This window comes from Leptinotarsa decemlineata, unplaced genomic scaffold (assembly GCF_025532065.1).
Source record: "Leptinotarsa decemlineata unplaced genomic scaffold, Ldec_3_MD MMD2_tig00000035_RagTag_RagTag, whole genome shotgun sequence".
In the NCBI taxonomy this organism is placed as follows: domain Eukaryota; kingdom Metazoa; phylum Arthropoda; class Insecta; order Coleoptera; family Chrysomelidae; genus Leptinotarsa; species Leptinotarsa decemlineata.
This window is the reverse complement of record NW_027412540.1, coordinates 23,703,002-23,717,017: the sequence shown is the minus strand read 5'-3', so window position 1 is coordinate 23,717,017 and position 14,016 is coordinate 23,703,002. Positions and strand designations below refer to the sequence as shown.

Genomic DNA, 14,016 nt, shown 5'->3' with positions numbered 1-14,016 from the left:
CTTTCCACTTCTCCATCTTTATACAAAAAAGAATGTGAGGATCTTCTAAAGTAAAAAAGAAAGCGATTCATTACAAAATGTACATGCGTAGATCATGCAAAGAAGAAGTAACTTTCAGACACAAACTGAAGAAAAAGCCTTCTCGAAACAACTACTGTCATAGAAACATTGAATTACGCGAAAGAAAATATATGAACATTGAATTATACAAAAAAAAAGGTTTCCCATTCAGTTTGTTGTATAATTCAAAGTTCATTCAGTATTTCAAGATCACTTCCATAGAAAAATATGTACGTTTAAAGTAAAACATATCGAAATATCAAATTTTTACTAAAATTTACTCACTTGAGAAACTATCAGGTTTATTAAAGGTTTATTGTATAAAATATACAGTATCTCAAGATCGAGAATTATACAAACCCTTAAGTTCATTGAAGGGTTGTTGAATCATATAAAAAAATGTACATTAAAACTAAAACATAGTGAAATATCACTCTTTTCGCTAAATGTGGAATTCGGAAAAAATGACAAGACGGTTGTACTTGTGATTATGATCTGTCAGATTGATCCTGGTTTTCTACGTTTCTATTAGTCATATAAGGAATGAAAACGAAAAAACATATGACACAAATAACATGGTGAAAGAGAGCAGTTGTATCACCAACAGCATATGCAGGAATAACTTCAGTGAAGAATCCTCCACTGATACCTGTCGCATATAATCCAACGCTCTTCGAGGTATTAGCCAGGGAAGTAGTTACTTTCTGATGGGTGTCAGTCTATCAACCTACGGTATATAGGGAGTTGGGACTAGCCTGAACGAATTGTTCCTTTAGATTTCAGATGATTTGGCTTTAAAATATATACCTTGGGATATAAATCCAATCTGCGAATTGTTTGTGAAATATTTTATGAAAATGTCATCCGAAGTCTAGAATACCTGTTACTAGAAATCGTTGTTACGTTTTTATATTTCAACTCAGAATATTTCACTTATTCGGTTCACTATTGAACGCCACTGTTTGATCCTTCGCTATTCATTGAAAAGCTCATTTGTCAAATAACAACTGCGAGCGCTTGTGGCGTACTTTAATATATTGTTTATTAGACTCCTTTCGACTGCTTTTCATCCTTGCATGCTGTGGTCTGAGTCTAGAACTTTCAGAAAACCGTGTATCAAAAGTACGGTAAATACGTTTTTTTTTCAAGATCCTCACTCAAGAAGACGTATGGATATTAACCGTAAAAATAGATTAAATTTCACAGACGGTTTTTTTCAAATCAAAGATGATTCAGAAAAAGGTTTTTGAAAAATTCTTTGTTCATTTATATATAACTGAATATATAGTTCAGTTAGTTACACGAATTCGAAAACAGTTTGAGAAAAATAAGCAAAATCAGGTAATAATACATCGTTTCGTTCATCGTAGATATTTATAAACTTCGCAGGAAATCTAATCGCCAATGTATTGATCTGTGAATCACCCATTCCAAATAATTTGAGATTGCCCGCCAAGAAATCTGTGTTTGCAATTGTTATACTTTTTTTATACTTTGTTTTTTGCTAATTTGAAATTCCTCAATAATTTTGTTTGTCCGACTTTTCATAGAACTTGTTCACGTTGTTATTTATGGATTATATGCTCATAGAAACCAGAAAAAAAATGGAAATGTGTCAATGTTATTGTTTTGTTATCAAATTATGTTAATGGAACAAATATGCATGTGTTTATATCACGACTTGACTATCTAGCTTTGGATTTGAACATGCTTCAAGTTTTAACAAAACTTATAAATTACGTGTTGATCATGTCGAGGATTGATAACACGTGCTATCAATATTCGAAGAATAATTTATCTTGTTTGAACAATCCTTTGATATCCAGAACAATTTTTCACTTTGCTTCAGAATATAATAGCATTTGAAGGTGATTGACAATAGCATTTGGTATGTCATATTCTTTCGTAAAAATGTTGAAAGAAAATTTCACTAGAACCTTATTTGGATTCGCTAATAATTGATGAGGTAAATTTTCCAAAGGTATATAACAGAAAAGTTCGTAGAATAACATAGAAAAAAAAGTTTCTGATAAAAATTGATTTTATTATTTAATGTTTTCGAGGGCGATACAACGTTTATAGCGGTCATACATTTTTTCATACTATTTTTTTTAGTATGTTTTTGTCTTTAGCCTCAAAATAGGTCGCCGGGGACCAGATCTGGAGAATACGTTGGATGCGGAAGAAATTCGAAGCCCAATTCATGCAATTTTGTCATCGTTTTTATTGACTTGTGATAATATGAATATTACACCAAGGTTAGGGTAAACTAGTATTCATATGGATTCAATGCTAGCAGTGCCATCTGTGTGTAAGCTTACGAACTTCTCAACCCACCTAGTAACTACCATCAAATACAATGGCGGTAGTCTTCTAAAATTTGGAGCCTCGATTGCATAATATAGGTAAACATCACATCACGGGTATACAGTCCATTTAGCAATCTTCATTCACTCTCTTTGGTTTCTGTTCTGTGGAAATTGGAACAGAAGAAAGTATTTCGTGAAAACCGTTATGAGAAATGGGACCGCCAGTCAAGTAAATTAAAATTTTCGTCACGACTGAATATTATTCAGTAGTTCCGTTACGATTTGTTGTTATGTGCATGGCTCGATTCTCGTAAAATTGAAATAGAAAGCATTTGATTGCAATTAATTGTGTTCACGATATGAACGTATAAAAGTAAAACCTATAGTTGTTATAATCAATACGTTTGGGTCTTTATACTGCTAATCTCTTATACGTACGTGCGCATAAATATGATGATAATCAGGATAATTAGGAGGCATGTCCAATACAATTTTCGAAGGCACCGGCTTCAGGTAAAAATCTTTAATGAATTCACGAGTAATTATTGGTCATCGAAGGATAATTACAAAAGATTGAATAAGTAAACAATAGCTGAGAAGTAAACGGGCTATTTCCTAAGGACGAAATCAAAAGTTTCGATGCGTATCTCATACGTATTTTTTTTTCAAATATAAAAAACCACGGAGAAACTACAAATGAAAAAGAAATGTTTTCTCATTTACAATGGATGGTACGGACGAGAACAAAGAAATCTCTGTCAAGTCAAGTCAAGTGCAAGTATGTTGAAATGATGTGAAATTGAATTACTAAAATCATATTTCAAGGTTAAGGGGGTGTGGTACTCGAAGTGTGCATTTTTGGAACGAAAAGTGATAGAACTAAAGAGCCATTCGAAATCTGATGTGAACTAATATACTTGCAAAAGTATTTTACCAGCCTAACTGATGAAGATACCGTATAACGAAACAGGTCATGAATAAAATTTATTGTGAAATTTCTATAATTATTATCATGGATAATTTTACTATATGGTCACAACATACGCTTTTTTATTAGTTCCATACTAGTTAGTGCAGTATTAAATCGAAAAACCAATTTATATTATGATAAAATGCCCAAACATCAAAATGATTATTATTTGGACTTTCGGTACTTTGAGATACAACAAACTAAGTTTTATTTATTATTACTCCGCAAACAAAATTATCAAAAGCAGTTCAGAATAGTTGTTGGTCATTTTACGAGCAGGAATGATTATTTTTGTTCATCTATTTTTCTCCTAACCACAATTTGCACGTTTGCTTTCAAAAAAATCACCTTCACCTCTATACCAAATTATTTTCTGTGATTATTTACTTGTCACCTAACCCATATTCTAACAAAACTCCATCCCCTCTTGTTCTGGAGTAATAACTTTAGTCCCGAATAAATTGGAAACGAGAATATAAGGCAAAACAAAATGCCTGGCTAAAGAAATACCTTTTTGCATAAAATAACTGTTAAGTACTTGTGGAACCTTTGGTGTAGTAATGAATATCACTGGACACGTGCTTCAATCACCAAGTGATCATCTTCAAGAGGTAGAGAATGTCGTGTACACATCTGTATCAAAAATAAATATGGTTGGTTTCCAAGCTGGTCATAAATATATCTGCTAAAAGTGGACAAAATACATACAAAATATGTTGTTGAACTGTAAGTAACTCTGATTCAAAGCAAATTCAAATCCAAGATAGAGTGGATGTACACATTGACTTGCCCTACGCACGTGATATTGAAAATCCCAAGAATTTGCCAGGGTCGTATTCAGAACCAACATCTTGTTGATCGCAAATGCTATATCATACTTAGGAAAACTTTTTTATAATAACGAGTGAAATGCACAAGTTTTGCAGTTTAGGCGAAGGACAGTTTTGTTTTGGCCTGCTGCCATCTCATCGACTATATATTTTTGGTATTCAAGCTTGCGCTCCTTGACAATTTTTGGTAGCTGTACTCTTAACATTGAGTCTTCAAAGTTAATATTCTTTGATCGCAGCCAATTTTGGATTTCAACCTTCTTTGAACACGTTGTCGGAATCTTCTCTAACCGTCGCGAATGATAAGGTGCATTATCCATTATAATCATAGCATTATCCTCCAGACGGGGTAGAACTTTGGAAAACCACTGTTCGAAAGATTCACCGTTCATTTCTTCGTGATAATCTCCAGTTTTCTTCGACTCGAAACACCACAGCCCTTCAGCAATAAACCCATTCTCATTCTCATGTAAGTAAATAAAACAAGTACGAGGATTACTTTTTATATATTGAGATTGAGGCAGGTCTTAATATAAATATAAGTTTACCTGATGGATTTGTTAATCCGATGGATAGTCCATCTAGAAAGGCCCTCCTAGATGAGGTCACAGTTTTATCGACCCATACTTAGGGGTAGTACCAGCATTAACCCAGGTTTCATCCATATAATAGATTGTTCCCTATTGTTCCCTATAATATTGAATTTTGGTCAAATACTCTCTCCTCCATAACACAATTTCCTCTCTATCCAAAATGAACTATTGCGCCCTCGTTTTTTCCATACACAATTCAAATGTTTCAATATTTTATAGGATGTTGACCGCCTAAAACTTGGCAATAAAACATCTTCATTTATTTCTGTGAGTACTTTGTCTATCGTGGGTATTTCATTTCTGAAAAAGTACTCATGCACTTTCCTCCTGATTGCATGTTTATCATCATCATCTATTGCTTTTATAATGGTTTAACGATTCTGATTTGTATTCGGTTTGGAAAATGTATGAATTTGTTTATATTCCCGTAAAACATTGTAAATCGAAGCACAACACACTCCAATTTTATCGGAAACTTTCGATACGACTTCGTCGACAGTCGATGTCTCAATTTCTTCCATTTCTTTCTTGAACACATTTGAAATCACTTCTTTCATCTCAACACTCAAATGTCTTTTTTTGGATCGTTTCCTGGCTGGACTCGGAGGATAGCTCACAGTGTCATCAGCAGTGTCTGTACTGGACATCTTGGAAAACAATTGTAAACAATATACTATAACGCACGCCACACAAACACGCAAACGACTGATTACAACCCTGTGCGGTTTTGTTTTGTTTTACTCTATCTTGGATTTGGATAGACTTTAAGCACACATCGAAAGCTGTCGAAATTTCAAATGGTCTACTTTGGCTTGATCTAATATATCTAATATGAGAGGCTTTCATTCGTTGTAGGGTATCTTGTTGCACATACTATTTACATGGAATTGAACTGAAATTGAATTATGTGGCGTGGTTTGGTTACTTACTTTTTCCACTAAAGTGAGCGAATTTTTAACGCTGTGACGTGTGACGAAATTGGTAATATTTTTGAACAACTTGTTAAGACGTTTTCACCGGACTGTTCACATACGAAACTACCGGTCTTATGAGGTTATCTTCTTTATGTGTTTTTATTAGGCCATATAGTTTAGGGCAAGTTTAGGAAGTTTAATTTCTCATTTTTTCATAATGATCTCCTACCACGTAGTAATGGCTACATCAATCAATTTATTGATTATCTTCGTATTTATATTTGTCGTTCCCCTTTTAAATTTCAACCTGACTACGCCTAAGTTCCTATATCCGTCCGAGATACTCCACAATCATTGCCGACCTACTTCTGGCGTAGCTTTTGCTACAGTATAATATAAACTTCATTTTTGAGTGGAGCTTATTCGTGTAACTTTTGTAACTGTAATCGCAACTGTACAGTTATACGGCTTACTCTCCGAGTCGCATACATGACAACAAGCAGGATCTTCTTCTAGACATATTATGTAAATTTACGATCCGTGCTAGTGGTTTTCAATGATACCAAATCGGTTCGCGATTGCACGCTTTATGAATTGAAGCTAAGAATAGGTTTCGTAGAGGTATTTTAAGAACGAAGTCCTCGTTTCGTTTGAATAACGTTCAGAAATAACAATTCAAAAAGTGGCATTCGGAAAACTGAAAATGGAAATCTGAAGATTAATTTTCATAGTAAAGTGCTCGAGTTTCAGATCAATAATCGAATTCAACTCCACAATTTGGTGCCCTTCATATGACTTGGATATTGATATGCTTGAAAGTGTTCAAAATAAGTTTTTTAAGGTACTCTGTATACAAACTGGGGTATCGTATTAGTGAATACAACTGTAAAATTATATTGGACATTCTCATCTTGTATACACTAACTCACAAAATAATCAATGGTAGCATCAGTTCCCAGGAACCTGTCGAATTTATAACTTCAAATGTAATCCAAAGAGAACAGGAAATACAGAAATCTCCAAAGTACCCTTTCATCATACAAACTATGGCCAGAATGAGTGTATAGATAGAATTTTGAGACTTCCAAACAGTTACAATGTGGATTTAGAATGTTTTAATTCCTCTGGGAATCATTTAAAAAGACTTGGCTTATTTTTGTCTTTCTTTTTTTATATATTATTTACGTACATCTCGCTGATAGTTATAATATAGTTCAAGTAAACGATATAGTGCAACCTACAAGAGTTCTCCTTCAATAATATAGTTAGGGATCTAACTAAGTTTGTTATTCAACAATCGTTTCTGATTATATAAGAATCACAATAACTATATTATATATATATACAGTTCAATTCGTGAGGTTACAGTCAATAGCTGGGCTGTTACAAAGAAAACTCTTTGTTATATATCAATCAAGCTTTCGGTATATTTCACACCTTCGTCAAGACAACTACAATAATAAGATTATATATCTTGTAAAAAATATATAAATATGGAGAACTCACTAACGTGAGAATAAAATATAAAAAGGTTTAAAAACAGATAGAAAAACATGAAAAATTTTTAGTTGACAATGTCAAGTGGGAAAATTCTGAATGATACTCGAATTACTAGATCTTTTATTTTCTTTATCATATTTCAGTAGGTACGTGTAAATTTTGCTAAGACTATCAATATCAGTTCGTTTATTCATTGAATGTTCTACGTTATTAATATGTATCATTTCCAAAAATATTGTTTTAGTTGTATTGGTTTCTCTATCTAAAATATTTGGGTTTTCAAAATTCATTTTATGATCCTCCGAAATAACATGTTCTGTTAATGCACAAGAATTAACATTTCGTCTACAGTCGCTCTTATGGGAAGTGATGCGACTACTTAGAGGTCTAGATGTTTGTCCCATATATGTTTTAGAACAATCCATACAAGAAATTTTGTATACTAAATTGATTTTTTGTTTATTTGAAATAGGAGCTTTTAGTTTACTGTATAATTTAGATATAGTAGTGACATTTGTTTTAGATATTTTGAGGTTATTATTTCGGAATACATTAATTAATTTTGGTGTCAATTCTTGAATATATGGGAGCGATTTATATATGAATGAGGTATAACGTTGTTATGTTCAACTTCTTCATTTTTATTTTGAAAGTTTGTTCTTTCACAAAATAAAATTCTATTTACTAAAAATTTAGGATAAGAATTTTGGATCAGAATTTTACTGAAATTAGACAAACTTTGGTTTCGTAAATCGGGATGGGTAATTTTGATGATTCTGTTTTTTAATGATTTTATTAAATTCATTTTCATTTTATTTGAATGGTAGGAATGGTAATTAATAAATCTATTACTTGATGTTGGTTTTCTGTACCATTCAGTGTGATAATATTTTGTTCTGATCTCAATAACTTCATATCGAGGAAAGGAACAGAGTTGTTTATTTCCTCTTCAATAGTGAATTGGATATTTTTTTACAAGATATATAATCTTATTATTGTAGTTGTCCTGACGAAGGTGTGAAATATACCGAAAGCTTGACATATAACAAAGAGTTTTCTTTGTAACAGCCCAGCTATTGACTGCAACCTCACGAATTGAACCGATTTATAGTTAATCCAGTCACTAATTATTCTTTCTTCGAAAGCTTCTGATAATTCCTCTTCCATAGTCCTGTTTCACTATCACTGTCGTCATTTAAATCCATAACGAATGTATTTTCACCATTAATATGGAAGTGTCCAATTTCCATATTATAGTCTTTTTCAACTAAAATTACTTTTTGACTCCTTTTCTGCCAGTCTTCTTCGATAATATTAGATACTTCTTCTTTAACTAGCTCTATCACCTTCTTATCAAATTTTGGGAAATTATTTTTATGCCTGATGCTTTATTTCAATTTTTCCTAAATCAACTCGATGGGATTGAAAACACAAAAATAGGGGGGCAATACTCTCAAGGGCATACACTTTTTCAAATGTTTTTGTTTGTAAAACTTCAAACGCCAAAATACAAATTGTTATCCAGCGAAAAACTTTGTGTTTCATATTTCCTCGAATTTTTATTCGGTACTTTGATGAGCCGTCGCGAATGATGGAAGCATTGTCAAGAACTATTACACTAATCGCATCCAAATTTAGGATCAATGTGTTTTCAAACTATTCCTCAAAAATATTAGCTTCCGTGTTCTTATGATAGTCAACATTGCAGTCCTCAAGTTTTTTTTTTCACATAATTTCAAAGAACCAAACTTGAGATGTAGATTCTTATATACATTGAAACATACTCTCTGTGTTTCAATATTCAAATGAATCCGAATCTTATTCACTTGTATCTCTTTTTTACATTGTTCACCATCGTTATTGGAATCACTACACAGGAATAAGTCTGCGTTGTTATCATACTCGTTATTACTATTAGTACTTGTCCAAGGACGCCATATTTTAAACAGATAACAAAAATTTTAAGTAATTATAACTGCACCAATATCGAATTTCAATACTCAAATTGCGATCAGTTCCTGGACTGAAAATTGACGACAGAACAGCGATACTCATCCCCACATTCTATTCGTCACCGTAACATGACTTCATAATTTAATTTTTTGACTCTTCAGCCAATCATAAAACTCGGTTAGTAAAAATCATCCAATACAAACCGCCAATTCTTCAGTCCACGTGAACTAGTTCGCAGCTGCATGATTTCTCTGTATTGGTTTTTTGGCCTTTGAAGGTGCCGATAGCTTTAAATGTTCACAATGAAGATTACTTTGACTATACATATGTGCGAATTTGTTAATTATTTTGTAAAAATAGGCAATGCCATAAATAAATAAAAAACTTCTTATTTCGGGCATTAATCTGTAATCGTATGTTTGTATTGGATTCCGTTCTTTGTTGAAGTTTCTCAAGGCCCCATTCCTGTGTTATATGTGCAAAATGTTACATTAAATTTATTAGAAGAAACAACAATTAATTGAAGCAACTAAGAGACTGTACTCATGTTTTGCGACCAATAGTGAAAACATACCAGTTCATTTTATATCAGACACAACTTATCACGAGATTGGTGTTTTCCTTGAATAAACATAACCATGACCTATGCCGCTGAAATTAAAACCGATAAAAATATTTGCGCGACTTGTTTTCGAATTTAAATGTAAAAAAACTTGCCAACGTTTGTAATCGTAACGTATAGCTCTTGATTGTTGCAAAAATAGCCAGTCTATAGAGAGAGCACAAGCTTTTAGAGCAAAGATCAAATTCTTCCATTCTTCTCTGGATTATTTTTAGCCTCTTGAATTATTAAGAATGTGCATTTTCTGCAAGATCACTATATCTTGCGCGACATTTATGAGTTGAACTTAATTAATTGTTTATTTTTAGCTTGCTTATTTTAAAACGGCTGGGAAAAAGGAAGCTTCCCGAATTACTAAGGAATATTTCAGTAGGCAAATGTTCATCATGATCGTTTTATGAATTGTGTGTTTCAACTACAAAAAAAGACCAAACTTGCGATTTTGTGCAATACCAGGAACGAAAAAAGCTTATTATTAGCTACACGTGTAATAATGAAGTCACATGCCGCATATTAAATCTCAAGCAACCTATTACCGGCCATCGATTTTTTGCAGTATCAAATTACTTGAAGGCGATATTTGAAACTATGCACTTATATAATGGCTATGGATTTCTCTATTGAATGAGTTACATGAGGGGGAGATCGGGGGCAAAACTATTTGGCTTGATACCAACAACAGCAAACGAACCATAAATCGAAATCTCGTTACTTCAAAGCATCGATTCATTTGTTCTAGAAAGGACTGAACTCACAAATTCTCTTCTTACACCAATCCTATTAGCGAAGCCTTTTGTCCTGGCTTTTCCACGTTCAACCACGTCGAGACATACATTTGATGTCACTTCATCACTCTCTAATGATGGTATTTGGGTCCTGGCTCCTGCATTCTGTGTATGTTCTACATATCTTTATGTGTTTTTATTACAGTTTTTTCTATCTTACCTTCTTTAGTAATTTCTCACATATTTTGTTTATTCATGATTTCATTGATGTCACTATCATTCCAAACAGTAAAATGGGTATAGCAAGCTATCCTTAAAAGATAGACATATGCCATCCCGGACATTGTAGACCTATCTTGATAAATGTTTTAATTGCAGTTTTTTTCTTTCTTCCTTTCTTTAGTAATTTCTCGCATATTTTGTTTATTCATGGTTTTATTCATATGTCACTATCATTCCAAACAGTAAAATGGTTATAGAAAGCTATCCTTAAAAGATAGACATATGCCATCCCGGATATTGTAGACCTATCTTGATAAATGTTTCAATTAGTTTTTTTCTTTCTTCCTTTCTTCAGTAATTTCTCACATATTTTGTTTATTCATTTATTTTATAGCAAGCTATCCTTAAAAGATAGACATATGCCATCCCGGACATTATAGACCCACCTTCATAAATGTTTTAATTACAATTTTTTTTCTTTCTTCCTTTCTTTAGTAATTTCTGACATATTTTGTTTATTCATGGTTTTATTTATATGTTACTATCATTCCAAACAGTAAAATGGGTATAGGAAGCTATCCTTAAAAGATAGACATATGCCATCCCAGACATTATAGACCTATCTTCCTCGCTTTCTATCTTTAAATTTAAATAAAATAAAGTATGTGTAAGATATCATCGAAATGTTTTATTCGTTTGAAAGCCCTATTGATGTGTGGAATATTACATCGTTTAAATGTCTGACACGGCTTCTCTGAGTGGAGCACATCCGAAACGTCCAATTTTCCATGACTCTAGCGCATAAATCAGGCTGAATTTGACCGATGGCATGGGTTATATTGGCTTTGAGGACCATGTGTGGCTTATTCGCATATACCTGCGACTTAAGAAAACCCCACAAGAAAAAGTCTAACGGGGTCAAATCACACGACCTCGGTGGCCACTTCACATCACCTCCATGTAAGATGATTATGCCCTCAAATCGCTCGTGCTGAATATCCAATGTTTCATGAGCTGTGTGACACGTACCGTCGTCCTGTCGAAACCACATGTCGTTGGTGTACAGATCAAACCTAAATGAGTTGTTATATGACGCCGCCAGCTCAAAATCCACACCAAACAGTGACTTTTCGAGATGCGTTGGATGCTCTTGGATCTCTTGTGGATTGGTATCGTCATAAATTCGACAATTTTGTTTGTTCACATACCCATTCATCCAGAAATGGGCCACATGGCTAAATATGATTTTTAGATGAAAAATAGGGTCAGTTTTCAACTGCTCCAGAGCCAATTCAGTGAACACATGTCGTTGTCAATGGCCGTGTACCTTAAATTCCTGACTCAGTTGAATTTTGTACGGGCGCAAATTCTTCAAGTTGTGGTCTGCGAAAGGCAGAGTTCTTGTGAGCGACATCAACTGCCTTGGATTCTCCTGCATACTCTCACAGATCCTGCGTTTCGTCGACGTACTGGTGTTGGTACATCGTTTACTGAACCAGTAGACTCAAATTAATTCACCACATTTCGAATAGACCTCTAGATCGGACGATTATGGCGACAGTAAAATGGGCGAAGTGCGCGGTATGTTGCCTGAACAGAACTTCCATTTTGATAAAACAATTTTATTATTCGCACGCGTTGTTGACTGCTATATTCGTACGTGGTGGCTTGGCAAAACACACTGAATAAATTACAACTAATTTGACAGATACAGCTTCAACAAGCTGAACATAATCACACTTTTTGTTCCTCTCTCCCCTACACAAAATTCCATCAACAGCCTCAACGTTCACATGTTTCTGTTCGCCAGTGAACATAATATACTCTTCATCCAAAACACCTATCCACAATATTGTCATCCAACAGGTTGTCCTTTCAGTGGGCTGGCATTCACTTTACGACCGAAATGAAACTGATTCTCGAACGATATTGTCGCAAAAACGATTTTCTCTTTACAGTTGTTTTTTTTTTGTTTCCAGGCTGTTGACTGGTGGTCCGTAGGGGTATTGACGTACGAGTTGCTCACCGGGGCGTCTCCCTTCACCGTGGAGGGCGAAAGGAATCACCAGCAGGAGATCTCCAGGAGGATATTGAGGACTACTCCCCCAATTCCTGATTGTAAGTTTTTTTCAGTGAAAACAATTAGTCGCGTCAATAAATACTTTTAAGGGGTGTTTGAAGGTGATTGACAACGGTTTCATGATGAATTTCATTAGTTCGGACTTCCATTGTCTAATATTATATGAAATGATTTGAAATCCCCAAAAGAACCAATACAAATCTGTTTAAAATCTGTTTTTCCGTTAATCAGCTGTCGCCCCCATACGAGCAACTCTCAGAAGTTGAGAAACTTGTGCGAGCTAAGGACTAACGAGGTCTTACCTTTCAACGTGTGATTCCTAACACGATTACATAATCTTCCCAGCTTCAACCAGATAAATTCGTTCGAGAAAAATATCTGGTCGAGGCGGAGATCGAACCCACGGCCTTCCGATCGTGAGTCGGGCGCACTACCACCGCGGCCGATTCCAATTAAAAACAATAACTGAAAATTACAATTATATTAAGCAAAAAAACCCTGAAATGAAATTAAAGTGAAATAAAATACAAGTAAAAAAAATTAAAGATTTAACAAAAAATAAAAAATTTAGATATCCCAAGCCAAGTTACTTTACGTCGCCGACGTTTCGATTGTTAGTATCAACAATCGTCTTCGGATGATGGGGTATTCTTCAGAAACAGGTCTGATTTTGATGATTTTTGTGTCAAATTTTTTGTTTTTTTATTTATTTCAAATCAGTAATCCTTTGAAACGAAAATAGAATTGTTTACATCGTTTGAATAATATGTATATAAGTATATTTGAATCGATTATCTATTTGAAAATTTATTTCAAAGAAAAAATTATGAAACGGCGTCATTTCGATTGATTTTAATTAGTCATCTTTTTGCCCACCCTTTTTTAAGAGATATTATAAAGTTAGTTTTCTATTGCTGAACTTGCAAGTATACTCTCTTAATATGTTATTTTTCTGTAGCCTCTGTCGAAGGTAACGAACATGATAATGAAACTATTAGAAAATAAAATGATTTTTATTATAAAAGCAATGAATCTGTTACAACTCGAAACTTGTGCGACCTAAGGACTAACGAGGTCTTACCTTCCAACGTGTGACGATAGGAAGTGAAAATCGATCGTCCGGCTTTGCGGTTTGAACCACTGGTTCGCACATCGGTCGATTGTCTGAGTGAAGCTTATCATCCACGTCAACCCACCAGGTTACCGTCCATACAATGTAGTATAAAAACATTATACGC

The 14,016-nt window shown here is 33.9% G+C and overlaps 1 protein-coding gene across 2 annotated transcripts in view; it reads left to right on the top strand.

The window, feature by feature from the left end:
* LOC111510031 (ribosomal protein S6 kinase alpha-5) overlaps positions 1 to 14,016 on the top strand; it is a 203,004-nt gene that overhangs the window by 180,101 nt on the left and 8,887 nt on the right. For both annotated transcript variants that reach the window (XM_074172067.1, XM_074172066.1), the window contains exon 6: positions 12,678 to 12,816. In XM_074172067.1, coding sequence (XP_074028168.1) covers positions 12,678 to 12,816 — 139 coding nt within the window. The remainder of the gene's footprint in view (positions 1 to 12,677; positions 12,817 to 14,016) is intronic.